At 34.8% G+C, this 26930-nt stretch overlaps 1 protein-coding gene across 2 annotated transcripts in view; it reads right to left on the bottom strand.

Annotated features, from left to right (window-relative positions):
* The window catches only part of LOC144973195 (protein bicaudal C homolog 1-A-like), a 72339-nt gene that overhangs the window by 8235 nt on the left and 37174 nt on the right, over positions 1-26930 (bottom strand). For both annotated transcript variants that reach the window (XM_078915342.1, XM_078915341.1), the window contains exons 6-14: positions 22984-23145; positions 22439-22492; positions 8327-8560; positions 7280-7492; positions 4678-4735; positions 4153-4226; positions 3507-3678; positions 1522-1671; positions 446-637 (exon numbers count right to left, since the gene is read on the bottom strand). In XM_078915342.1, the coding sequence (XP_078771468.1) occupies positions 446-637; positions 1522-1671; positions 3507-3678; positions 4153-4226; positions 4678-4735; positions 7280-7492; positions 8327-8560; positions 22439-22492; positions 22984-23145 (1309 nt within the window). The remainder of the gene's footprint in view (positions 1-445; positions 638-1521; positions 1672-3506; positions 3679-4152; positions 4227-4677; positions 4736-7279; positions 7493-8326; positions 8561-22438; positions 22493-22983; positions 23146-26930) is intronic.

Here is a 26930-nt window from a genome sequence, read left to right as displayed (position 1 = left end):
CTAAGCCTTGCTTTAAGGGTATTGAGATAATTTATGTAGTACTTGGTAACTGTGAATATATATTTTTGAAAACATTTTCTATCCATCTACATATACATATACATATATCTAATTAATCTTAATACAATATAAATAACATTTTTTTTCAGCTTAAAATTGACTGGAAAAAAATCACATTTGACATATCTTTAACATAAACAGAAGGAAGACAGAACTATAAGACTAAGGCAAAAATATAATGATGGATTGGATTCCATTTGTTGCGACTGCACGATTTTCTATGAGTTAACATGTCATTATAAGAGTAAATGGTAAACAAGACATGGAAGAATATAAATAATAATCTCTCACTATATTGAAGCATTGCCATAGAGACCTCCAACAATCAATGAAAATATTGTTTTATTTTTCACTTTAAGTGCATAATCTAGGTTTTTTTTCATACCATGCTCTAAAGGAGTGGGAATCCTGATAGTTGCATTGGTGGTGGTGGTTGTACCCACAGCCACTGCAGCATTAGCCAAATCCTGGTGATAGCCGTTAGTACCAGCCACGACTGTGTGGGGACTATGGACCAGGTCTAGGGGTGGCAAGGTGGATGTAGTCCCTGGGGTGACTACCATGATTGGACTGTACACTGGAGTAAGAGATAATGAAGAGCATATTAATATAAAAAAATAGATATTGTTTTTAGCTTCATTTCAGAAAAAAAAAACTCCCTACATGTTTTGAGGAAATTTCCCACCGTGCCTTAACATTTTTTGTTTTTGAAATTTACCGAGACACCCAGTATGACTTAAGTGCACATTAAATAATCGAAATATGATGCTTTTCTTATATAGTGAATGTCTGTAGTGCATTCAAATAAAATCTAAACATTGTTCAATAACTTAACACCAGTTGGTTGCTTGTCCCATGTATTTTGAAAGAACAATAAAGATGTCAACATCAGAAAAAGAAACATTAATAAACCTGTAGAGAGGACACCTACAAAATTTCTGTTGTCAATCTGGAATTGAGTAATGTATTTGTTTTTATTGTTTTTTTTTTTTTGTTGTTGTTGGCTGAAGAAGGGTTTTATGCCCGAAATGTTCCGTGTTTGGTATTTTGTTCTTTTCTGAAGCTGTTATATTCATTTTTGTTAATTACTTTTTTACAATCCATAGCTTCTAGCAGCATAGTATCACATGGAGAAACGTTAGATGTTTAATATCTAAATTGTTCTTGGCATTCTTCTAGAGACAGGCATAACAAAAATAATGAGAAAAAAATCATAACTAATAATAAAAACAAAGAGAGGTATATATAGGGGGAGAGAAATGACAAACATTTTTAAAGTGATGATGATAATGATTATGATTAATGATGACAATGATGACGATGTTAAGATGATGATCCTGCTGCTAATGAAAATGATGACAGTGATGATAAAGAAGAAGACAAAGATGAAAATGATGTTGATGGCAACAACAATAACAATGGCATGAGTGATAATTCTGATGAATATGGATTAATGCATACCAGTAGGACTGGGAGCCGAGTGTATCCAAGGCGAGGCAGGTGTGATGTGGTTGGTGGTGTAGTGAGGACTGGTGATGACTGACGGGGTTGGGTGGCCACTGATGATAAAATTGGCTGTGTTCACACTTAGGACACTGGGACCTAACACACCTGGAATAAAAGAGAAAAATCAAATATTAAAAAAAAAATCCCTCAGAGCCATGGGAGCTTGAGAGAGCTTATTAATGTTTTCTGTGACTTTAAAAAGAAAGTTCCTGCTGTTTTTGATATGAAACCATTCTATCGCAAAATAATTTCAACTGATCCAGCAGACCCAATCACCTAATCACTATTGGGTATACAGAAAAAACACAACCTGGGACCAAGGCCTGTTTCTTTGCTCTAACAACTATAGAAACCCAAATTCAAATGTTGATGCTCTTTGGGTGAATGGAGGTCGTCAACAGGGGACTGTAATCGATTTAAGAGAAGGAAACTCTGAATTAAAACCATGGTTAGACAGAAATCGTAAGCCTTGGATGGCAAGTTGTCTAGGAGAAGGAAATTCTGAAGACCACGGTTGAACAGGAATCATAAGCCTTGGATGGTAACCTGTCTAGGAGAGGAAAACTCTGAGATAAAAACGCCACTGCCTTGTGGACAAGTCTTGGATGACTTAAGGCTAAAGAAGCACATCCTAACAGAAAAGCAGGCCAAAGTCAGAGTCACTGGGCTGAAAGGCGCAAAAAGCCCTGACAGGTGTAACTGCCGAACATGTAAACTGCGGCAACATGCATCTACCCCTTCCCTCCCCTGTCAATAATGATGTCTCAAAATAATGAATTTCGATTTGGTGTGAAACCCATGGATTCCCGTCGGACAGGAGTAGTGGCAGTCATAAAGGCCCACCCATGCCATACCAAACTGTATGGGCCCTCAGAGCTGAGGAAGTCAGCAGCGTTCCTTCACCAACTAGACATTCAAACATGAAGACAATATGAAGGGGACAGAAGAAGAAGAAGAAGAAGAAGAAGAAGAAGAAGAAGAAGAAGAAGAAGAAGAAGAAGAAGAAGAAGAAGAAGAAGAAGAAGAAGAAGAAGAAGAAGAAGAAAAAGAAGAAGAAGAAATGTTGATGCGATACCTTTATCTTAATATCTTGCTAGTAATAGTGGAAATGTATTTGCTCTCAAGTCCCTAAATTTGTGACTGTATAATAATTTATTTTTTTCAATCATGAGCTGCAAAATTGTGAGTTCTGTGAACTTGTAAAATTAACTGAGCCCTTGGATATATTATCTATGTATTTGAATCATCATCATAATAAACAAATAAAACTTGAGGTCTTATACAGTGCAATATCCACAATATGTACTTAAAAATGCTATACAACACAGCATGTAGGACAAGACATGATTCATGTAAGGCACTCTTACAATTTTTTCAACAGAGACAAAGCTGTAACTTGCCTGGAATTAATTTTCCAAGTGCGAATGAGAGAATGTGAGTAAATAATCTTTTCCAAGAACTCAACTCTGCACTACCCAGAGAGGGATTCAAGTCAGGGACCTACCAGTCCTAAGGAAAGTGTCACACAACAAAACCCCAAAGCCACACATTATACGAGTCCTCAAAGCTGGACATAACTAAAGGGGACAGAACCGATGAAAATGCATTCCATTCCAGGTCTTAAAGTCTTGAAATTGATTTGCCAGGAAAACATCAATGAACAAATTAGACAATTGTGAACTAAATGGTTTATTGTTAATTATGAAAGGCAGTTTAAGATATAGGATTCGTTCAGTTTGTGGTCATTGTGCTTGATCTGATAGGGGTAATCAGTGACCAGATTCCAATTATCAAAACCAATTTGCAATATTCAATGTCTTCTGCAAGGAAAATTGCTTTATGTAGTCCTGAATTTATAAGGATTTCCACCCTAAATGTGAGCTAAATCTGCTTTTTGGCCTTTATTTATCAGTATAATTTTTTAAATAAACAATTCTTACCAATGCCAGACACTGAGAGAGGCGAGGGATTGATGAGACCAGCTTCCTTCTTCAACTCGGCAGTTTGAAGTTGAAGAGTTGAGATCTTGATGTCAGATTTCAGTCCGAGCAAAACTTGTCTGGCCAGGTACATGTTTGAGGCGTTTCTCTCAATGCTTTTCACAATAACAGACTGGAGGGAGGATAATAATGGAGATTGATTAGTGAGTGTTGCTAAAATTATTCTACTTTTACTAAACATTTATTAAAATAACAAACACGTCTAGAAGAGCAATTAAATCAAATAAAGGTAAATGTGCTATATACAGCACACTCTCAAAATGGAATTTGTCACTAACAGCCAAAGCGACCAAAGTAAGTTGTATGGACAGTGCCAAAGACAAAGAAAAACGGGGTTATTATTATACAACTGGCATGGGTCAGCTACAGTCAGACAGTATAAACAAGAAAACAGTAAGCAGATGTCTTAGCCACTAACTCCTCTCGACTCTAGGTGTTTCCCCTTTAATTTGCTCATTTGGACAAGATGGGTAACTCATCTTGATATTGAGCAGCTTTTCAAATGAACATCAATATTTCTCAAAATAATGCCTGGGTGATAATAGCATCTTGCAATGATGCAGGCAAAAGATAAATTATTACCTACCTTGCTGGGTTGTCTAGGTTTTGGTTTGACACTGATATATACATCCAGCTGTTCCATCAATTGGGTCACACGAGCTGGAATAGAATCATAAATGGATGATAATGATGATGATGATGATAATAATAATAATAATAATAATAATAATAATAATAATAATAATAATAATAATAATAATAATAATAATAATAACAATTCAAAGTATTTGTTATGTGCTTTCCAGAGCATTTTACATTAGATGTTTAAAATGTTTACAGTAGTTTAGTAAACAACAAAGTCGATAAATCCTATTGAAAATATATTTCAACTTACAATTTTAAATACTTCTGTATCATATCATGATACAGATGTTGCTATTTGAAGCTGTAAAAATAAAAAGTAAAAAACAATGATGAATAAGTTCTTCACTATCCTTGATAAAAGTCGAAGCCTGAAATTTATCTATTATCTATCTTTGTTGATTTAACTGAGGCTCACAGTCAACTTCATCAATGTTTTTCCAGAACTGAATCATGATGATGTTCTCACCTTGATCTAATTCTATATTTTCTTTGACATCAAACATTAGAACCAATGGAAGACAACCCTGAAATAAAAGATAAGGCAGATAAGCCAATCAATTATAATGAAATATTATGGTGATGACTTACTGGTATGTTAACAAAAACAAAACAATTTTTTTTTAAATTGTGGAATTTCATAGAAATTCAAATGAGCCAAATGTTTGTGATGGTCAAGAATCAATATATGATGCACAGTTTCAATGTTGTATCGTGTCCAGATGAAGCAGATACTAAAATTTGACTTAAAGTGTAAATTATGATTTTTTTATTTTTAAAAATTAATATGCATTATTGGGAAAAATGAAAGTGGTTTGAGAAACCACTTGTCTAAATTTTGTAATTCTAACCTTTTTTAACTTAAAATTCAATTTTTGGACTTAGCATGATAATGAATTGAGACGATAGATTATATTATATATTTGTCAATCTTCCTTATGGCCGCTTTTTGGGCGTGTACCGAGAAGAGATGACAATATAACAGCTAAGTAAACCATGATTACATCTTTCACCCCATTTGGACACAAGAAATATAAAGTAGCAATGACTATGAAAAATGTTTTTTTCTCTTTTTGAGAAAATTTTTTGTCTAATATCAAAGCTCTATCTCCACTGACTAAAAATGATTTTGAATTTTGAAAATCCATTCATAAATAAACAAGTTATGCAGTTTCAAAGGTGTCATTTATTTGGATGACCCGCAAAGAGGAAAAAAACGCGAAAATATGGGACGCTTTTTCAGCAATTTTTTTTCGATCTTTGGTTGTATCTTGCGTAATAAGTGGATTAAAAGGTTGAAACTTGGGATGGTGTTTTGTAAAATACGGGAAAAGTACTCGTCATATTCATATGAAATTTTACAACCAAAAAGAAGAAGTGTTCATGTATTACCTTGTCAGCGTCAAAACCTCCACGCCCGGTAGTTTTAGAAATATTTTACTCCAAAGAGTAAAAATTTATTTTTAACAATTTTCCGGTAATCGCACGAGTTTTGTCGCTTGACATAATCTAAAATGACATTTTTTCTAACTATGTGCCAACTTTCAGTCATATTCATCGATAAACAGCGTCGTAATTAATTTTTAAAATAGCATATACGAAACGGCTTCGTCCCATATTTTGCCGCGAATTCGGGCACTTTGTAAGCGAAAAAGACGCCCAAAGATTTGTGCGGGATAGTCATTGCTATATAAAGGCAAACCACGTCAATTCACACTGTCCTAAACAGAGACCTAAAATGCCTCCAAAATTACCAAGAACTACAATAAAAGGAAGATCTACTGGCATTCACAGCAAAAGTCTGTGAACTGTGGAAGGAATTGACACACGATGATTTGAGAGCCAGCCGAGGCATCCTTTTTGGATGATTAGGAAGTGAAAGACCTTAAGTTAAATAAGTCAATCTTCCCCACGGGATACATCAGTCTCTTATTTCCACGGTAAGAATTGCCAGACTTTTTAAATGATGCTTCTGTATATATGGTTACAAAAACTGCACTTCTGTTACTGGTGAGGTTTATGTTAGAATGTAAATGTAGGCGTAGTGACATTATCATGACGACATATTTCATGGCTAAAAATAAAGGCGATAGTCGCCCTTTTTTTTTTTTTTACCGCTATTGCAATGTTACTTATAAAAACCTTTTATATTAAATAGGAATTTGTGATTTTCTACTGGTGTATTAAAATTTTCGAAAACTGAAAGTCCTAAATTCATAAAAATTATAATTCATGACATCTTCTCTCATGAGGTATTTTTAAAGATATGAAATCTGTTAAGCATTTTATCTTTCCCTATATGCCTGAGAACGGTTTACCCAATTGCAAGCTTTTCTTTATAAAGAGTAACTATAAAGATTATTGATTGCTTTCCATTTCAGTTATGATGAAATGACGAGTTCGGATAGTTTTATTACTCTTCCATAAGTGATTGAAAGAGAGAGAAAGACATTTTCCTCTCAATTATAAACTGATCCTCCTCATCCTAATCCTTCTCCTTCTCTTTCTCACCTCATTTTTTACCTATCAAACATTATATCATTATCATCATCATCATCATAATCTTCTTCTTCTTCATCATCATCATCATCATCATCATCATCATCATCATCATCATCATCATCATCATCATCGTTTCCAATCACATTAAGTAATCATATTTTAGTTGTTACATAATTGATTTAATGATACATAATCATTATAATCTTCATTACAATTCAATGGTTTATTTTTAGGAAATTGCTCATATAACACATACATTAACATATAATTTCCAAATATCAAATAAAACACGTAAAATCAATAATAAATTAAAGATAAAACAGAGAGAGAAAAAAAGCAACAATAATAATAATAAAATAAATAAATAAACAAATAAATTAATGAAATGACTAACACTCACTTGACTAAATCGGAAACATATAAAACACAAGAAATTCATATTTCAGAAAACAGCATGAACTAGGATGATTTAAAAAAATTTTTTTTACATTAACCATAATTATAAAAATCATCACTAAAATCATTATCATTCTTCAAAGTCCTTCATTTCTATACCCCTCTCAACTTACGATGAGGTGTTGCCTTGCCAGAATAACACTGTCTATGGTCCCCGTGATGAAAACAGTGCCTTTCCTCTGCTGTGTTGCAGAGTTGGGGTCAGGAAATAGAATGTTAGCACCGGTAGCTTGCATGATGTGCTTGATGTTGACGCCGCCACGACCTATGATGAAGATGTGATGCTGAGGAGCTATCTCTAGCTGCATGCTCACTGGCAGGTTCACCTGAGAAGGTCATTTATTTACAACAATGTCAAATGGTATTCCATTGTATCCTTTAAAAATTGCTTAATATTGACTATGTCGCTATTCAAAGATTCACCTAAGACGGTGATCATGATATCAATAAGAATTGAGATGGAAATTTTTATCATTTTCCTTTCACATTCAGTTGAACAATGTTTTGCAAATACTTTTGATACAGGAGAATGGTAATTATTTTATCTTTATCTTTGTTTTCGTTTACAACACATAATAGTAATAGGATGGACATGTCAAACTGTTGACGATATGTTGGTAACTGAGTGGTTACAAAAAAAACAAAGTTGAAATTAATACCAGATTGTCTTTGTAAATATTATTATATATACTGGCTCTCTTAAAGAAATACTATTCTCATATTGGCATTCCTAAAACTGCATTTTCTGAACGATCTTTTGGCTGTTCTACTCCAGCTGAGTGGAACTCATTACCTACATAGCCCTATACCAGGAACTGTCAGACCTTTGATACCTTTTAAAAAAATGCCTAAGAATTGAGTTATTTATATCTATCTATTACATGAATTGTTGATATATGTGTGCAGATATATGTGCATGTATATAAATATAATATATACATTTGTCTATGTATGTATATATGCATGTGTGTATGATATGTCTATGTGTTTATTTATTAATTTGTTTATTTATTGCTATTGTAAAGCGTTATTGGGTATTGTAAATGCATAATGGCGCGATATAAGTTGCAAGTTTCCCCATTACATTACATTACATCATAATTTAAAAAAAAAGAATTTAACAATGCGCATCTATCAATTCAGTCTTGACACTTTCTTACATTGCCCGCAAGTCTCTCCATCAGTCTCGTGGTGGCCTGTTGAACTCCCTTAGCCGAGTACACAGAGCCCCTGATGACGGCTGTAGTGGAGTATGATCGAACCCTTTGTTTGAAGTTGATGGTGACAGCATGAGTCTGTTGGAGTTGCTGGATGTATGGGGAATTGACATCGGGGACAGGGGTCAAAGGTGAGGTCACAGGGAGGTCAAACATAAAGACCAGGGGTAAGAGGTCCTGTGAGGGAAAATTAAAGTACGTCCTCATTAAAAATAAATTTAAAAAAAATATATATATATACAATATGAATTTTAAAAAAGAGAAAAAAAAGTCTTTTGCATTTCGAAGGGGATGGAACCTGTTCTGGTCTTTCTATATTGATTGTTTTTGTTTCACGCCCAGTTTTCCTTATTTTAACAAGAAAAAAAAATAATTCAAATGTTAAATTAAATGGGTAAATATCACCCAGTTATTGATGTAGTGTTATGGGATGACTTAAAATTCTGCAGAATTTTGAACATTATCAAATGTTTGCGGCGCTGCACTGCGGCTGACGCCTGGGTTATTCAAGTCTTCCTTTGAATAGACCCTAAGACAAATTTCCCCTATGGGATGAATAAAGGGAATTTTATATTCTTTTGTAAAATAAATAATATTATGTGATTATGTCAAAAAGGGTGAGCTGTGAATCATGGTTGATATCAACCATCAATAACTTTAGCAATTGCTTAAATTATGCCGAGGACCAAAGCGACTTAACACTTTAAAATTTCTCTACAGCTTTTAACCAAAAAGACAATTAACAAAACATACATGCACGGAGTGTTATGTCAAGACGCCGAGGACCAAAGCGACTTAACACTTTAAAATTTCTCTACAGCTTTTAACCAAAAAGACAATTAACAAAACATACATGCACGGAGTGTTATGTCAGGACAATAAATTGGGATAAAATCATTTCTTTCAATCAGGACCCAAGCATTAATATTACATAAAGTCAAACGAAAATTCGATACGGCCAGCGGTGCATCAGGAAAAGATTCAGACCGACATTTACATATGTGCAGGTCTGACATCCGAACGCAATTATATTATTAATATTGTTGTAGTGGAAAATATTTTTCGTCATTTTTTTTGTTTTGTTTGAGATTTCCATTTCAACAAGGAACCCATACTGAATTGGGTTATCAGACCTACAAATAAGTGAACGTCGATTCAGACCATAGCTTGGCCTGATTTTATTTGACACATGAATAAAGATTGAATTCAAAGGAAAAAAATATTTGCAGGAGAATATTTTTTAGGGGATCAAGGCAAAGAGACGCCGAAAATGATTATATTACATCAGTATCACTTCACCTCTATATAAATCAAAATAATCTGTCAGCGAAAGATTTTTTTAAAAAGGAAAAAAAGAATAATGCTTGAGACAAGGGCGGTGGGGTGGGTGAGATACATTTCAGCGAATGTAATACATTTATCAATTGGAAGACAAATTTAATCGAGCAGTATCAGATGAGTTATAGACAAGCTCTGATAGATGCAACAACAACTAAAAGTGTAACTACATTTTTTAAAAGTTGTCCTTCAGAGCCACCAGGCCCATGGAGCCGGAGTTCATCCCGGTCTCTATAGCGTGAAACGGACACTAGCAATTGCTTGCTACCCTTTGGATAGGACGCTAGTCTGTCGCAAAGTACTTCCGCCATATCTGACAAACCCAGCTACCCAATCACTACTGGGTCAGAAAAAAATCTCGACTGCACCCGGGATCGATCTCGGTCCCTTTGCTTGTGAAGCGAGTGCTCTACCAACGGAGCTATCGGGACCCCAATCGAAGTGATTATATAATCTTAGTGGATTGTTTTATCGTTATTTTTTTTGTTTTTTTCGGCACTGCTTATCATACAATTTATCCCCTGAGCAAACGATGAAGAAGATAATACAAAAAATATGGATGTGTGGGTGTGGAGAAGCAATCGTTTGCACAAAGTACAAGCAAGATGAAAATGGATATTAAAAAATAATAATAATAATACGAAGAAGAAAAGGTGAGAGACTTGGTGCAGCAAATGTGTATATTATCATAATTATAATAAAGTTCTCACGGTCCAGTTACGAACCAAGGAAACGAATGGGGAGCGAAATATATAAAGAAAGAAGAAACAGACGGAAAATCCGCCGTCGAGTTGCCAGGGAGTTACTAAGAGGCATCAACACGTAGCTTTGCTGATGCAGACGACTCTCAAACGGTTAGTCGGGTGCACATCGGTGCCAATAATATATCGCCTAATTTTAGAACACTCGTCATGCGTGTAGGGTCACCGGCGGGGTCATGTTCGCTCACGGCATCAACAGAAACGATAACATCAATAAATAAATAGATAATCAATCAAATGAGTTCCTTTTCCTTCCAGGGGTTGCATGCCATGTATGGTCCGCCATCTTGCACGATTCGTTAAGTTACATTCTTACTTTTCGCCGCGTCATTCCTACTATTACTATTAGTCCGTAGAAATGATCATATTATCTGTCCAGTATTTCCAACTCATTCTTCACACCTTCCCATTTCCTTACAGAACAATCTTTTTCAAACCGCTGTTTTCTCAAACGACAAATAAATTCCAGATAAAAAAATATGAGGAGGGTGCTTTACATATAGTCTCGTGACGATTATAAGTAGGGGTAAATCCCTAATAAAGCCCATACAAAATATTTTATTGAAACGAACCTGCAATGTAATTTCGATATCATTTTATTCATAATATAAATGAACGAACAAAAGCATTGAAAAAAAAAAAAAGGGGGGGGGGGGGGGAAGGAGGAGACCCCCCCCCCCCCACAAATAACAAACAACAAAAAAATAAAATACGACAACAAAGAAAAAAACAAAAACAAAAACCAACATATAAACCCAAATAAAACCAAACGAACAAATTTCTCTCTCTCTCTCTCTCTCTCTCTCTCTCTCTCTCTCTCTCTCTCTCTCTCTCTCTTTTTTTTTTTTTTTTTTTTTTCTCTCTCTCTCTCTCTCTCTCTCACACACACACACATACGTGCGCGCGCGCGGGCGCGCATACAGACACAAATAATCTAGAAATGTACATATATATATATTTTTTTAATTTATTTTTCTTCACATGATCGCGTTTGCTTTTTTTTTTATTTTTTTTTTTTTTTTGCATTTAAAAAAAAAAGGAAGAGAAGAAAGAAGCTAAGGATGGAAGTTAGAAAAATGTTTTCCTTCGCATCAATAAGGTCCATGGGGCCGGGGTTTACACCCCACGTTTCTGTACCGACAATACCGTTCGGAAAGCACGCTGTTCTATTTTATTACAACGTACTTTTCGCCACATCTTGCAGATCCAGCTACCCTATCACGGCTGCTGGGTGGTCAAGGGGGGGGGGGGGGCAGAAAATCGATACTGGTCCCTTTGCTTGTGGATCGAGCACTCTACCACTGAGCCATCGGGATCCCCGTGAAGAGGACAGAGGGATAGCAATTTGGCATGGTGCGAGAAATGAGAAGCATTGCCTTCGACTAGGAGAGGGAAGAGGAGGGGAGGATGAGCGAGCGGGAGGAGAAGGGAAGGGGGGCGGGATCGAAGGATACAGTACGTAATGTAAGAAAAAGGCATCACGTAAATAAGATTTCAAACATCGTTCGTTTTGGGGGAGGTTTTATTCATACAGAAAACTTTAGAAAATCCGAGACATCAACGAAATACTGATAAATATTTCCAATCTTGGAACATAATACATTATTTAGTAACAACAAGATATGAAGTGAGTAGAAAAGTGCCAGAAGACAATAGAGAATAAAATTTTTTTCGCGGCGGTGGTGGGGTTTGAACCTGCGACCTTATTGGTACGAGTATGAGTATACGTAGGAAGAGAGAAAAGGAACGAAAACAATAAATAGAGGGCTGTTAAAGGGGAGGGGATGGGGACAAACAACCACCACACACAAAGAAAGTATAAACCACTTCACACTATTTTATCAGTGCGAACCCGTCAGGAAGATAAATGGAATTGGCGAGAGGAAAAAGGTTTCGTTGTTAAGGACCGTAATAGTATTTACGTTTCTTTTTAATTTTATTATTATTGCTTATCTTGTGACATTAAAGACTGGGAGCTCTGGATGCTTACCAGTTAGTTAACTGCCGTTCTCTGGAAGACACTATTAAAAAATTTGGCCAGAAAATTCGTCCTTCAAATATCGGATGATTTAAAAGACCTTATTCTTGGCAAAAACTCTCAAACCTGGGACTTCGCGAGTTTTGTGAGTTTTTTGTTTGTTGTTTTGTTTTGTTTTGTTTTTTTGCCAAGATAATGGTCATTTTATTCAATCGATATTTGAAAGACAAGTTTTCTGGCCAAATGTTTAAATACGTGTTTTTCCAGAATATGGCAGTTAACTGGTTAATGAGAACCAGATCAGAGGCTTCTCTTTTTACAAAGTTTATTCTTCTACATTACAACGCTGCTGCTTATCACATATAAAATACCACCAAAGGAAAGAATTGTCATTTTAATAACAACAAGAGATGAAGTGAGTAGGAAAGTGCCAGAAGACAATAGAGAATATAAAAAATTTCGCGGCTATGATGGGGGTCGTTTTAATCAGGAGAGAAAAAAAAATCACAAAAAAAAACCCAAACCCAAACCAACCTCCCCCCCCCCCCCCCAAATACAACGAAAAACAAAAACCTTATATGTTTTTAAATAAGCACAAGGAGAAAAGCGTTTCTCGAATTGGAAAGGCACTAACTATCTATCTCGACTTTAATACAAGAGTGGCCTATCCAGCATCATAAAAAAGGGTTTAATGAAATTAAATGAAGTGTAATAATTAATGAGCTCGAGGAAAATTGGACATACGTGAGCATGCTATATCAAAGCTCTTATCAATACATTATGTTATAAATCAAAAGGAAACAAAAAATATAATAAAATATGAGGCATTTGCCTGCATTATAATTTAGGTGTCTGCTTTGTTTATTCTTTAACCCTTTGAACTCTGAACTCCCGAGTAGTCTTCAAAGCAACGCCTTTTTCCAGCAACGTTACTCGGGACATCAACTTTAATACAAGTACGCTGTTATTCATTCATTCCCTGACATTCATCGCAAAGGTAGGTTAGGTGGTAACAGCAGTTATCAGATGGAAGGAAGGAAGTCTTGCAAGGATTTTTACGCACAGGATCTCAGGCAGACCTCCCTAGTATGACCAAAAAATTCGTTAAATTACGAAATTTTGCCTCCAATGTCAAAACTTTATGAGCACCTCTTGGTCATTTAAACATAATGAAAATGAAAGTTGATGAAAGGATTTAGAAGTGTTATTTAATCCTTGTGATGCTAAATTGTTGATTTTTAAAGTCAACAATAGCGAATACAAATTATTACATCTCCCCCCAAAAATTGCGATTTTTTAGATTTTCAAGTTGGCAAGTCTGGGATCTTGACATCGTCAGTAAGGAGCAACAGAAAGAGAACCATCAAGATAACGAAATAAGACAAGAATGAAAGAAAGTTCAGTCAAGGATGCCTGCTGTACTATTGACAAAACACATTCTTTATTTTATATTTTCATTAGAAAACTCATCGAAAAAGTGCCACGAAAGAAAAATACAAGACAAAAACCACCCTATTTTTTTCTTGTATTTTTCTTTCCACTGCCTGTTTCCTAATTTGTCACCCAGAAAATTTATATGTATTTTCAAATATTGATAGATTAAAATGATCCTCAATGGTAATTTAAAAAAAAATTAAAAGATCAATTTTGGGATTTAAAAAAATAAAATAAAATGAGGGCAATTTTAATTTTAATCGATCGATATTTAACTCTCTTCTTACCAGACATTTTCAGACTTTTCCCTGAAACTTCACGCACAAGCACCCAACACAAAAAAAAAAAAAAATAAAAAATAAAAAAAAAAAAAATTATACTCAAACAGAAAAGGAACGGGTACATTCCATATACATATAATATTGTCCAGTGTCTAATTTTTATAGCTATAACAAAATATTTTTTTATAATTTGTGAAGTACAAAGGATATCATCATGAGAAAATTGTTAGTTGTGACGATTTTCCTATGGATGGTAAGGAGAGGGTTATGTTTTAAACAAATATTGTCAAATTAAAAAAAATAATTAAATTGCCAGGATCATGACAAAGAGGACGTCGCGGCGGTCTATTTGACACTTTCAGTCCTTTCTTTCGTCAAGCTTTTCCATATCATTCCAGCTTTATAATTCAATATTTTAAATGAATAGTGGTACAGTAGTTGTATTACAATTTCAACACAATTCTTCCGTGTAATAATAGTCCTGTCTCGGATAGGTCTGTATGGAGTAGTCTTTAACATTAAAAAATAAAACAAATAAAGTTATGAAAAATCTCAAGTGTCTCCAACGACGTTCGATCCAAGTTCCTTCCGATCTAAAGCATTAATTACGACAAAGCGTTAAATCGCTATTGATGCTATGCGTTTCGTTAAATTACTCACAGCATCCGCCACGCGAATAAAACGTATCAACAAAACTGTGTGTACCATTAAACGTTTATGGTCTGATTGATAGAATTTAGGGAGAACTAATCATTGAAATGGCTGCTTAAAAACAATAACAAAGAGCTGAGTGACGTCAATTTCGTTCCATCTATAAGGATTTGAATTCCAAACCACTAGGGCCAATGAGATGCATCTTACTGATTTATACGAATTGATTGCCAATAAGTATGCGACTTACATTTAATTTAAAAACATTCCTTTCCGTCCGGCAGTAAGTGCGTAGAAAAAACGGACTCTCTTTTATTATTAAAAATACACACCACAAAACAAAACCATAACCAAGTAAATATAACCAACCCCTCCACCTTCCACTAAGCACACACAAAGACATAATTCTCGTGTTCATTATTATTTATGTCATGGTCCTTCTCATCATCATCATCATTATTATTTTCATCACCATCATCACTGTCATCATCACTATGTCCATTACTACCTTACCATCATAACACCTACCACCACCATTTTAACCACCCAACCATAATATCCTATAATCATCAAAATAATAAATACAGCCACAATAAACATCAAAGGATTGTTATCAATGACATCATCGTACAGGAATTTCCAAACGGGATGCATATCAATAAAATTATCAAATTGCCAAAATATTTTGAAAACTTTCCAAGGAAATAATCGAGAATTTTACAACCTGGCAAATTGCGAATGTTGATTAAATCAAATGATGGAACTTTCAATCCGATACGATCAACACTTGTGAAAGTGATATTCTACAGATAATCGTTTCGGATCTAGGAATTCACAGCTGTTTTGTTCTATCCTTATCACCACCAGCAAGGGGCAATGCACTCACAGAATCATCCAAGTTGATAAATTGTTTTAAGAGTTTATTATGTTCTTTCGCCCTCGCATGCTTACGAATTTATTTGGTGAAAAGCAGGCACTCAAAGACCTACGTCATTGCGAGAGACGAGAAATTACAAGAAACTGTTGATGTTGATGATGCTCTTACTCTTGTTGTTGGCGATAATGATGATGATAATGATGATGATGATCGTGGTTGTGGTGGTGGTGGTAGTGACGACGACAACAGTAATGATGATATACAGATAACATTCCTATCTGAAGTACGTCGATATATTTCATTTGCTTCTCCATAATTGTTTGGGATCAGAGACGGTCAAATTGATCTTGAGTCTAATTCATGGTCAAAGTCCAATCGACTTGAACAATTCGCCCTTTTTTATATAGATATAATTTTTTCAGAAAACAGAATGTATGACGGTATCTAAAAATAATAACCCACCAGTCTGTGTAATAACAAGCAGAGGACAAACAATACAACAAGTTGAATGTTTCAAATATTTAGGCTTCAATGTAACATCCAATGGAAAATCAGATTGTGAAATAAAGAAAAGAATAGGTATGGCGAAGAATGCATTCAACCAGCTGCATACAATTATGAAAAACAGGAATATTAGCATGAAAACAAAAATCAAAGTCCTGGATTGCTATGTACTGTCTGTGCTGCTATATGGTTGTGAGAGCTGGACCATAAACAAGACCATGGTTAAAAGACTGGAGGCAGCGGAAATGTGGTTTTACAGAAGAATGACGAGGGTGTCATGGGTGGAAAGGAAAAGAAATGAAGAAATTTTAGAAATGGCAAACAGAAAAAGATCACTGATAACAAAAATCATCAAACGCCAAATTGAATTTTTAGGACACATTATCCGCCACCCTGGTTTGGAAGTACTCGCCTTGACTGGAAAGATGAATGGAAAAAGAATAAGAGGAAGACAAAGAATAACTTATTTGAAAGGGATAAGAACTTGGATAGATGAAGCTGAGAAAGGTGGCGCTGCTTTAATAGAATTGGCAAGAGATAGATCAGCTTGGCGGAAGATGACCTCCGACGTCTGCTTCAGATATGGAACTACATGAGATGAGATAATTTTTTCCCCGGGCGCTTGTCAGCGCAGATTAACTCTCGGTCAAGTCCTTGCTCTCGGTTTAAAATGATTGGACTTATTTCATCAAATTCCTTTTCTATGGAATTGATATGATTTGATGCGGCTATCTGTTCTTGTGGTATGACACTAATTTTCGGATTGGAAGGTCCTGAGTTCGAGCCTCGCTCGGCGCATAGTTGAGTCCTTGGAATAGACTCTTTACTCACATTCTCTCACCGTACTCAGGTGTAAAATGAGTGCCTGACCGTTAACAGCGTTTTCTTTGTCGGAAAAAATGTATTATTTCCTAATAGGCGTCATGTCTCGTTTTACATGTTACGCGTTGCTGTTGGTCAGGGAACCATTGTAAAGCGCTTTGAGCACGTTTACTGGATATTGCGCTATATAAAAGATCAATTTTAAATTATTTTTTTAATGTCGCAAGAGTCGCAAAACTCCTAAGCCGTAAGTCTAGTCACATAGAAGGAAGATGAAAATATCCATTTATCCCTTCTTACCCAAACATTGACTCTCTGCCCTGTAATAGACTTATCTGGCGACGAAACGTATGTAATCCAGTTTATTTTACCACTTAATTTCCGGTAGATTGCATAGCTCGGAGATCCCCACTTTCTTTGCGCGAGACCGACCGACTTATTACTTAGGTTATATCAATAGACTTCAATGACCAGTATTCAACGTCAGCTCAAGGTCAATTTCCATTGCATGTTTTGTGATAATATATATATATATATATATATATATATATATATATATATATATATATATATATATATATATATATATATATATATATTATACACACACACATACACGTATGCATGAGGAAAGAAAACAAAACATTTTAGCCGACACGGCCATTTCTGGGTTTTGCATATCACTCAGTCGACAGAAACTCATATTCTTATTACTGATACGGCGTATTGCATAAATTGTGAGTGTTTTCCCCTTTTATAAGACTAGTGGAGAATGGAGAACCCGTGGAAATGGAAAAACAGGCACAACAACAACAATAAAATAATAATAATAATAATAATAATAATAATAATAATAATAATAATAATAATAATAATAATAATAATAATAATGATGATGATGATGATGATGATGATGATGATGATGATGATGATGATGAGATGGACGAACCTACTACTACTACTACTACTACTACTACTACTACTACTACTATTACTACTACTACTACTACTACTACTACTACTACTACTACTACTACTACTAACTACTACTACTACTACTACTACTACACTACTACTACTACTACAACAACTACTACTGTACTACTACTACTACTACTACTACTACTACTACTACTACTACTACTACTACTACTACTACTACTACTACTACTGCTACTACTACTACTACTACTACTACTACTACTACTACTACTACCACCACTACTACCACCACTACTACTACTACTACTGCTAAACACAATTACCCAATTTAATCAATCAAGAAAACAAAAACCATCTTGTATTGAATGAGTTCACTTAACCAAATTCCATCTCAACCTAAGTAGGTCTAATATCTATGACCGTTATCTCTAATCAAAAGAGCGTACGAATTTCCAGGGGAATTTCAGGGAGCGTTTTCGAAATAATGATCGAATGTTTTCCTAAAACGCCTTATTATGAAACGAAGATAATGGATTTCACTCCAGTAGCTCGTTAAAATGTTTAAATATCAATGTCTTGGTAATGCATTTTACTACCAATTAATCTAATTAATTGACACCACAGTGAGTTCTTGTGTACATAATTGTGCGGCTATGTGGTCTTGTGGTATGACACTCACTTTCGGATCGGAAGGTCATGGGTTCGAGCCTTGCTCGGCGCATAGTTGAGTCCTTGGAAAAGACTCTTTATTCACGTTCTCTCACCGTACTCAGGTGTAAAATGAGTATCTGGTCGAAAAAAATTGTAATATCGCCTAACAGGCGTCATGTCTCGTTCTACATGTTAAGTGTTGCTGTTGGTCAGGGACCCTTTGTAAAGCGCTTTGAGCAGGTTTAGTGGATATTGCGCTATATAAAAGCTCACGGGCTTTTTTTTTTTCTTAGTGTCCAACGATCCGTTGTGTCCGACGTCTACTGAAGTTGTGTCCTTTCTAGCAATTCACCACACTTGACTAAATAAACAACACCGGGTTACGCGAGAACGTACGTATTGCAATTATTGGCCGCGGTGTAAAGGCGTGGATCCTCACAACCATCCCAAATATGTCTATCTATTTTAACGAGTGGTTATCAAAATCCGCTAATTCAGACTCTTTCCTTACCGGCCGTTTTCAGTATTTTCCCAAAATGGCAAGCTTATATAGCAGAAAAATGTATTTTTTAAAACTCAAAACAAACTCTCTACAAAACAGCCTTATGTTCTTCTTAATTAATCAAAGATCATTCTTCAAAGTTTGTGATGTACGAAATAAATCTAAATAAGAAAAATGTATATTGTTTCGTTACAAATGTGACGATTTTGCTGCAGGTGGTAAGGAGAGGGTTAATTAAGCGCCTTTCAATATCTTTCATTCGGAACATCTGGGGAAGTGAACGGGGAGGGTAGTAGTGGTACGCTTCCTCTCAAAGTTATTTGGAAGCTGAGATTTAAATTCCATCCCTGGAATGCTTTGAACAAAGAACGTTCAACATACGGCCAGTCAATCTGAAGCTTGGAGAAATATAGATTGAATGAAGTTGACGTCACTCGGGTCTTTGTTATTGTTTTTTTTTTTTTTTTTTTTTGTAATCCACGTTCATGAGTAATTCTCGCTAAACTGTATTGACCAGACTATAAACGTTTAAGGTTTGACATAGTTTTGTGTGTAACCATGAACGTTTATAGTCTGGTCAATACAGTTTAGTCAGAATTACTCATAAACGCGGATGGCAAAGAACAATAACAAAGACCTGAGTGACGTCAAAATTTCATTCTATCTATAACAACATTCTTGGAACACTAAATTTTTATAACATTAATATGGCATGACTTATAATTGTCATAGCATTATGCTAACAGTATCAATATAATGTGGTTAAAAAGTCTCTGAAAGAAGCCACAACTGTATTCTTGCACTACTCTTCCCGTTAAAAAAATATTAATTAAGAAACAATCAAACTTAATCGTTTCAGTTGATCTCAGGAGTAGGAAAAATGAATACGAACATAGATGAATTCATCTGATGGAAATACGTCTCCAAAATTATGTCTTCTCACTTCTCAATAACCTTTTAGCTTCTGTGATAATATAATAACACTACTTTTGACCAGGAGGTGTTAGATTTGGTCTCTTGTTGAAGAAGGCTCATTGAGGGGAAGGGGGGGGGGGGGGTTGTTTGAGCTCAATTTTTATTTCTTCTCATTTTTTTTCCTTTTGGTTGTTCTTTTTTTTCTGTTTTTTTTTTTTTTTAACTAGCAGGTAAGACATTATAATTCTTATGGAACTGTGTCTCTAGGGTCTGATTCTCTAAGATCAAAATAACAAATCTCCAGCCACAGATCAGCGCCGCATTCTGAGCAATAAGGGTTTCTAGATCGGATGGCAGTGCAATGTCTTATCCACTTGATCACATCACCACCCATCAATCACCACCATAGTCATTCAAGTAACAATAAATTCGGTCAATCCTTCGATGGGGTGGTGTCGCAATATAAAACTCGGTTTGTGACCTAAATGTAGGTCGCGGGTTCCAATCCCACTCATATTCAATTGTCGTACTCGGGTGTAAAATGAGTACCCTATAACAGCGTTGTCTCTATTGAAAAAACAATGTTAGAGAGGTTTACATGCCTCACGTTTCATCCCACATGAGAAGAGTTATTGTTGTAAACCACAATAAAGCTCTTTATGCACAGTTAGTAGATGTTGCTCTATTAAAAGTCTGGTTTTTAATTATCTGACAGATCGCCTCATTAAGTATGCATTGATGACGTTTATAAAATCTAAACAACATAGGCATTGATCTATTGTTACCAGAACACAATGACTAAATAAATAATGTCATTTTTTTGCATCCCGTGTCGAGTTACAACTCGAATTCAAAAATATTACGTGAGCATTTCGTCCATTCCGACAACTTCAATACATTTTGTTTTAATTTTTACACAACTCGCATTTCCTTTGTGTGAGGTAAAACAGTATCGGATGTCGTTTTGTGCTCTTTAAAAAGATTGCGTTCCAATAACTAGTGAGCCATTTTTCCGATAATCACATGATGATAACATGCAGTCTTTCATGCCCCGCCAATTCAATGTGTGTGTGTTGTGTGTGTGTGTGCGTAAAATATGTTTAAACTTTTGTTGTATTCATTGCTGCTGGTAGTGTTGCCAGAAGAAAAGGAATGAAATATATACTACAAACCTACGGAACCACTTCAACAATCAACATCAACAGCTCAATATATATATATATATATATATATATATATATATAATATATATATATATATATATATATATATATATATATATATATATATATAATGGACAGACAAATAGAAGAAGAAGAAAGAAGAAGAAGAAGAAGAAGAAGAAGAAGAAAGAAGAAGAAGAAGAAGAAGAAGAAGAAGAAGAAGAAGAAGAAGAAGAAGAAGAAGAAGAAGAAGAAGAAGAAGAAGAAGAAAGAAGAAGAGAAGAAGAAGAAGAAGAAGAAGAAGAAGAAGAAGAAGAAGAAGAAGAAGAAGAAGAAGAAGAAGAAGAAGAAGAAGAAGAAGAAGAAGAAGAAGAAGAAGAAGAAGAAGAAGAAGAAGAAGAAGAAGAAGAAGAAGAAGAAGAAGAAGAAGAGAGGAAGAAGAAGAGGAAGAAGAAGGTGATAAGAGAGAGAAAGAGACAGAGAGAGAGAGAGAGAGAGAGAGAGTTGTTGTAAACATTTTCTAACATTATTCGTATATTACCTATTAATAGCGTCCCTTAAAAAGGCACATTAAAAGAGACGGGATTCTTTGATTAAATTGTGCAGATTGGCAAAATGTTAGTACAGGTGGATGAAAGACATATACAAAATCAATGGATGAATAGATGAACGAAATAAAAGGTAATAATAATAACAATAACAATAGTAATAATAATAATAGTAATAATAATAACAATAATAATAATAATAATAATAATAATAATAATAATAATAATAATAATAATAATAATAAAATAATAATAATTATATATTAATTATTATAAATTTTTATTATTATAATATATATATTGTTATATATTATTATTATTATTATATATCATATATTCATCATATATTATATATTATTATTATTATCATCATATATTATTATTATTATTATTATTATTATTATTATTATTATTATTATTATTATTATATTTTATTATATTATTATATTTATTATTATTATTATCATTATTGTGTATTATTATCATTCTTCTTCTTCTTCTTAGAGAGAGGGGGGGGGGGAGAGGAGAGAAAGAAAGAAAGAAAGAAAGAAAGAAGAGAGAGAGAGAGAGAGAGAGAGAGAGAGAGAGAGAAAGAGAAGAAAGAAGAGAGAGAGAGAGAGAGAGAGAGAGAGAGAGAGAGAGAGAGAGAGAGTGAAATAAAAAGAGAGAGAGAGAGAGAGAGACCTACCCTGATTTGTTTTCTGGCAGATTCGACTCCTTCAGGCTGCCCAGCTAGAGAAACCTGGGGTAAGAAAAAACACACATTGTTACCAAACATCGCAGACGATTCATCTTTGCAGTCTTTAATTGATCCTTAATAATATACAATAAAATCTCATTAGGACTTTAACGCCAGCGTGAAAATATGAATCTATAACATTCAGTTAGATTCCAAATTAAATATCTTTCAGAAGTCAAACGTTCCGCGGGCAATTAATATTTTTCAGATAGTAAAGAAGAAAATTGCATCAAGTAATTTTCCTCTCAACAGGTGACAATGAATCGAAAGATAGAATGATGTATTATATTCTCCTCCACACCCCCCTCCCCCCCCCCCCCTTTCCCTCTCCCCATATCCTTCCTCCCACCCCCCTAAAATCTCATTATCTTCATCATTATGAGATCATCACACCACCATCATCTTTATCATCACCATCATCATTATCAATATCATTATCAATATCATCGACGTTGTCGCCGTCATCATCATAACCATTAAATATTATTACCTACCTGGTTGCTTTTTTCCGAATTGTTATTTCCCCTGTTGGAGTCTGGGAAATGTATGTGACAGTTGGTCTCCGTCATGACCCTCTTGATGTTATTACCTCCCTTGCCAATCACGTGACTGTGTTCTGTGTGCGAGACGTCCATCTTTAGGGTAACCTTGTTACTCTGGATTGAGCCAAGAACATAATAATATGAGAAAGGAGCTCTAACTGTCAGGCAAAATAATTGTAATTCCTTATTACAAACATGCCTTCGGCATTGTCTATTCGATTTTGCCACATATGTCATACAAACCACTAAAATAAAATAGCATGAACTAAAATCCGTCCCTTATATATACTGTTGAAGCTAGAACAAACCCAAAATGTCCTAAAACCATTTTAAGTATGCAATGAAGATCAACGTTTTCGTCCACAGTATTTATTTAGTTTGTTTTTTTTTTTTCATTCAACATAGAAGGAACCAAACATTCAATAATATACGGCAGTGATATGAAAGGAAAAATAATCTCCTTCGAATTTCTAATGGATTCTTTTTTCAGTGCCGACAATTATAAGTTTGTATATTAGCACACAAAATATGCAAATAGGCAACCCTGGTTTTTTAAAGTCAGTCAGAACAGAAGCAATTGAAGATGCCCCATATCAGAGATCATTGAAACAACCTTTTACAAGTTACTTTTCAACACCCAGGTGATTTACATTATCCAAAATACTCTAAATATTGATGGTTGGCGGATCAAACCTCTGAAGTCTCGATTTTCAAGATCGGTGGATCAAAACTCTGAAGTCAACATGCGAGCTTTGCGCAAAGGTCGTATGTAGACTTCAGAGTTTTGGTCCGCCGACTGTGAAAATCGGGACTTCAGAAGTTTTATCAGCCATCGATATCTAGACACCCTTGAAAAAAGCGAAGACGATGCGATGTTGACGCAATGATATGACTGCTTATATAGTGACAAATGTGAAATTGTGTGATAAATGAGCGCGGTCAACGCTGCATTCACTGATAATGAGTCCGCGTCCGAAACCCTGAAAGATTGAATTCTATTATTAATAAAATTTGGAATTTTTATGTTAATTTGTGTAACTACAGATTATTCATTCAGTAAATGCGTTTACCAATGAAGTAGGTCAACAAATATTTTTTTTTGCCTTTGTGTGTATCTCCTAGCTTGGCTTATGATGCCGTGAACAACAATCCAATGGATGAGGCCTTTTTTGCCGTTTTATTTTGTTTTTTTTTTTGTTTTGTTTGTTTTGTATTTTGCTTAACTTAATTTTTTTTTTTTTTTTGATATTCTTGTAAATTTATTTTTCTCATACTTTTTGCGTGATTTGGATAAAATTGCTTACAAAAATGACCAATTTCATGCCGAGTAGCAAACCTACGTATTATGTATTACATCAAGTTTTCTTCCCTCCCTTGGAATGGAGTTGTTATCCACATGAGGTTATATTATAATTATACTTGCCACTAAGTGAGATTGACTCTTATCAGATAGCGTATTCCAGTTGTCTTGTAACTGACAGAAAAGGCTGTGATATTTTTACATGCGTTAGTGCAAAACTTTCATAATCAATCTCTCCGCTACAAATCCAAAGTTAAATCTCATTGGGTTTAAAACTTACCATTATCGAGTTATTTAGCTTGCCATTACTATAACACTGTCAATATTAGAGGTTTGATATAAAATTAATTTCGGTGACGGAAAGGGGAAAGGGTATTTGAGGACATGCATTCGAAGACCTTGTATAAATAGTGAACTGACTACCATCGCCGCCATTGGCGTGCAACAAATATGTTGAAATAAATACAAGTATATTACAGGTGTGTGCCCGTGCGTGCGAGCGCGCGTGTGTGTATGTGTGTATTTGTGTGTATTAAAACAATGTATTATTGGCATCTTTGAGTTCCCTTCTCTGTGCCTTGGAAATTTTTCCGTTTAGAGTAAACATTCAATCAATTAATAACTACAACCAAAGAATACCTTTCCGCCTACCTAAGGATCCACTAAAATCAACATGTATAATTTGGACCTAAAGTTCAAAAAAAAAAAAAAAAATACATTTGACTAAATCCTGGAGCGAAACCTGTCCTTATTAGGGAATCAACTTAGCTTTAAGGACCACCAAATCCACATTAAGATCAAAATTATAAATTTTCCTAAATTAAATTCTATATAGTTAAAGAAACCGTTAATACAACAGTATGTACCTAATACCAACCATAGAATAGTATATATACGAAGTGCGATCGGGCTGGGTCGAATAGTCTCCGTGACTGGATCTAACTCCAATGCGTATGAAACCAGGGGGGGGGGGGGGGGGGGGACAGTGCGGGCAGTGGGCAGAGGGTGGAACTGATGGAAAAAAAAAAGAAGAAGAGTTCAGAAGACATTTTTTTCGTCCATATCAGAATAAGTTGATACCCCTATTTTGGACTGTAGAATGATTTGTTGCTGGTCTAAAACTATCAGAATATGTACCTTTTGTGTCCTGATTTTATTTGGACATCGTGTAAAGTTGTAAGAAAATCTTTTACCTATCACCACAGTTGCTTTGCCTGACTTTTATTCCTTTTAAAGGATTTTAACTTTTTCCTTTTAATTTCAAAGTGGACTTCCAATTGATCAACGATTTGTCTTTCGCATTAAATAAATCGTGTTTGGAATAACTGTTGATAGTTACAACACCATTATTGTTATTTTCATTTGCATCAATGTTATGTAATTGTCATTTTTTTTAAACAAAAAAAAAAATAAAAATATATAATATATATATATAATATATATATATATATATATATATATATATATATATATATATATATATAATATATATATATATTGCCACGAGAAACTATTCAGACTCGAGTCCGAATAATAAAAACTTGCTGATTGCACATGCACAATTGAGTCCGAATAGTCACAGGAGACTATTCAGATTCCAGTCCGAATAACCGCAATATGTACAAATGTATAATGTCGTGCATTGGATCAATAACCGATACAATCGAGGCAGGCACCTCTTTTGATATGGAGCAGAAATCAATTCGTCACTTTAATCTCCGGTTAGTGCCAGTACCCGTCAGCCCGTCATGTCCTGCTTGCTTGCTTGCTTGCCCCGGGCTTTCTTTTTCTTATCAATCCAATGCATGCACCGGTTGTCTTTGAAGTGGTCAACCCTACATGTCGGCTTCCGTTTGTAGAAAATAATGTTGACACAATGAGGACAATACCATTGCCGTACTCTGACAAAACTCATGTTTTATTTTGGGTTTGTTTTTTTACATTAAAAAAAAAACATTTGGCCAGAAAAATCTCTACTTTAACTATCGGTCGATTAAGATAATTCCCCAACTTGGTTAAAAAGTTTTAAACCCAAGACTTCAACGATGTCTCATAATTTAGATTTATTAACAAGTTGTAATTATGTAAGTGATCTCAATTAACTGATGGCAGTAGAAACAATTTTCTGGCCATTTAAAATATAAAATGTCAATGTATGGCAAAGCAATTCCTTGTCCTGTCTCAAATGTGAAATTCTGTGTCGCTGACAAAAACAGGTCACTGTATGTTGCAGGTGAGTCGAGGACATTGTGTTCTTATATTGTGTATAATTTATATCAACCTACTTGTTGAATAAAATCAAAGATGTTTTTTTAAAAAAAGAAAAAAGAAAAACAAGCAAACTAGCAAGCAAGCAAACGAACAAACAAACACAAAATTGTTCCTTACTCATTCATATAATATTGGTAGAAAAAAATACTCTTGAAAGTGTGGGACCAGTTATGTTGGCCTACTGGCCTATTGTCACTAAACATGCATAGCGAAATGGCGATTAAAGATTAGACACTATCTCACAACAAATGTTACTTGGAAACGTGTTTGAGCGTAAGCCGCTACGGTTTGAGGCGCTCGCAAAGTGGACGATATGCGCGGGATTTAA

Source organism: Berghia stephanieae, chromosome 5, assembly GCF_034508935.2.
Source record: "Berghia stephanieae isolate SIO BIC M18660-M18661 chromosome 5, UCSD_Bste_1.3, whole genome shotgun sequence".
In the NCBI taxonomy this organism is placed as follows: Eukaryota; Metazoa; Mollusca; class Gastropoda; order Nudibranchia; family Aeolidiidae; genus Berghia; species Berghia stephanieae.
The sequence above is the reverse complement of the archived record's forward strand: the minus strand, read 5'-3'. Positions and strand labels throughout refer to the sequence as shown.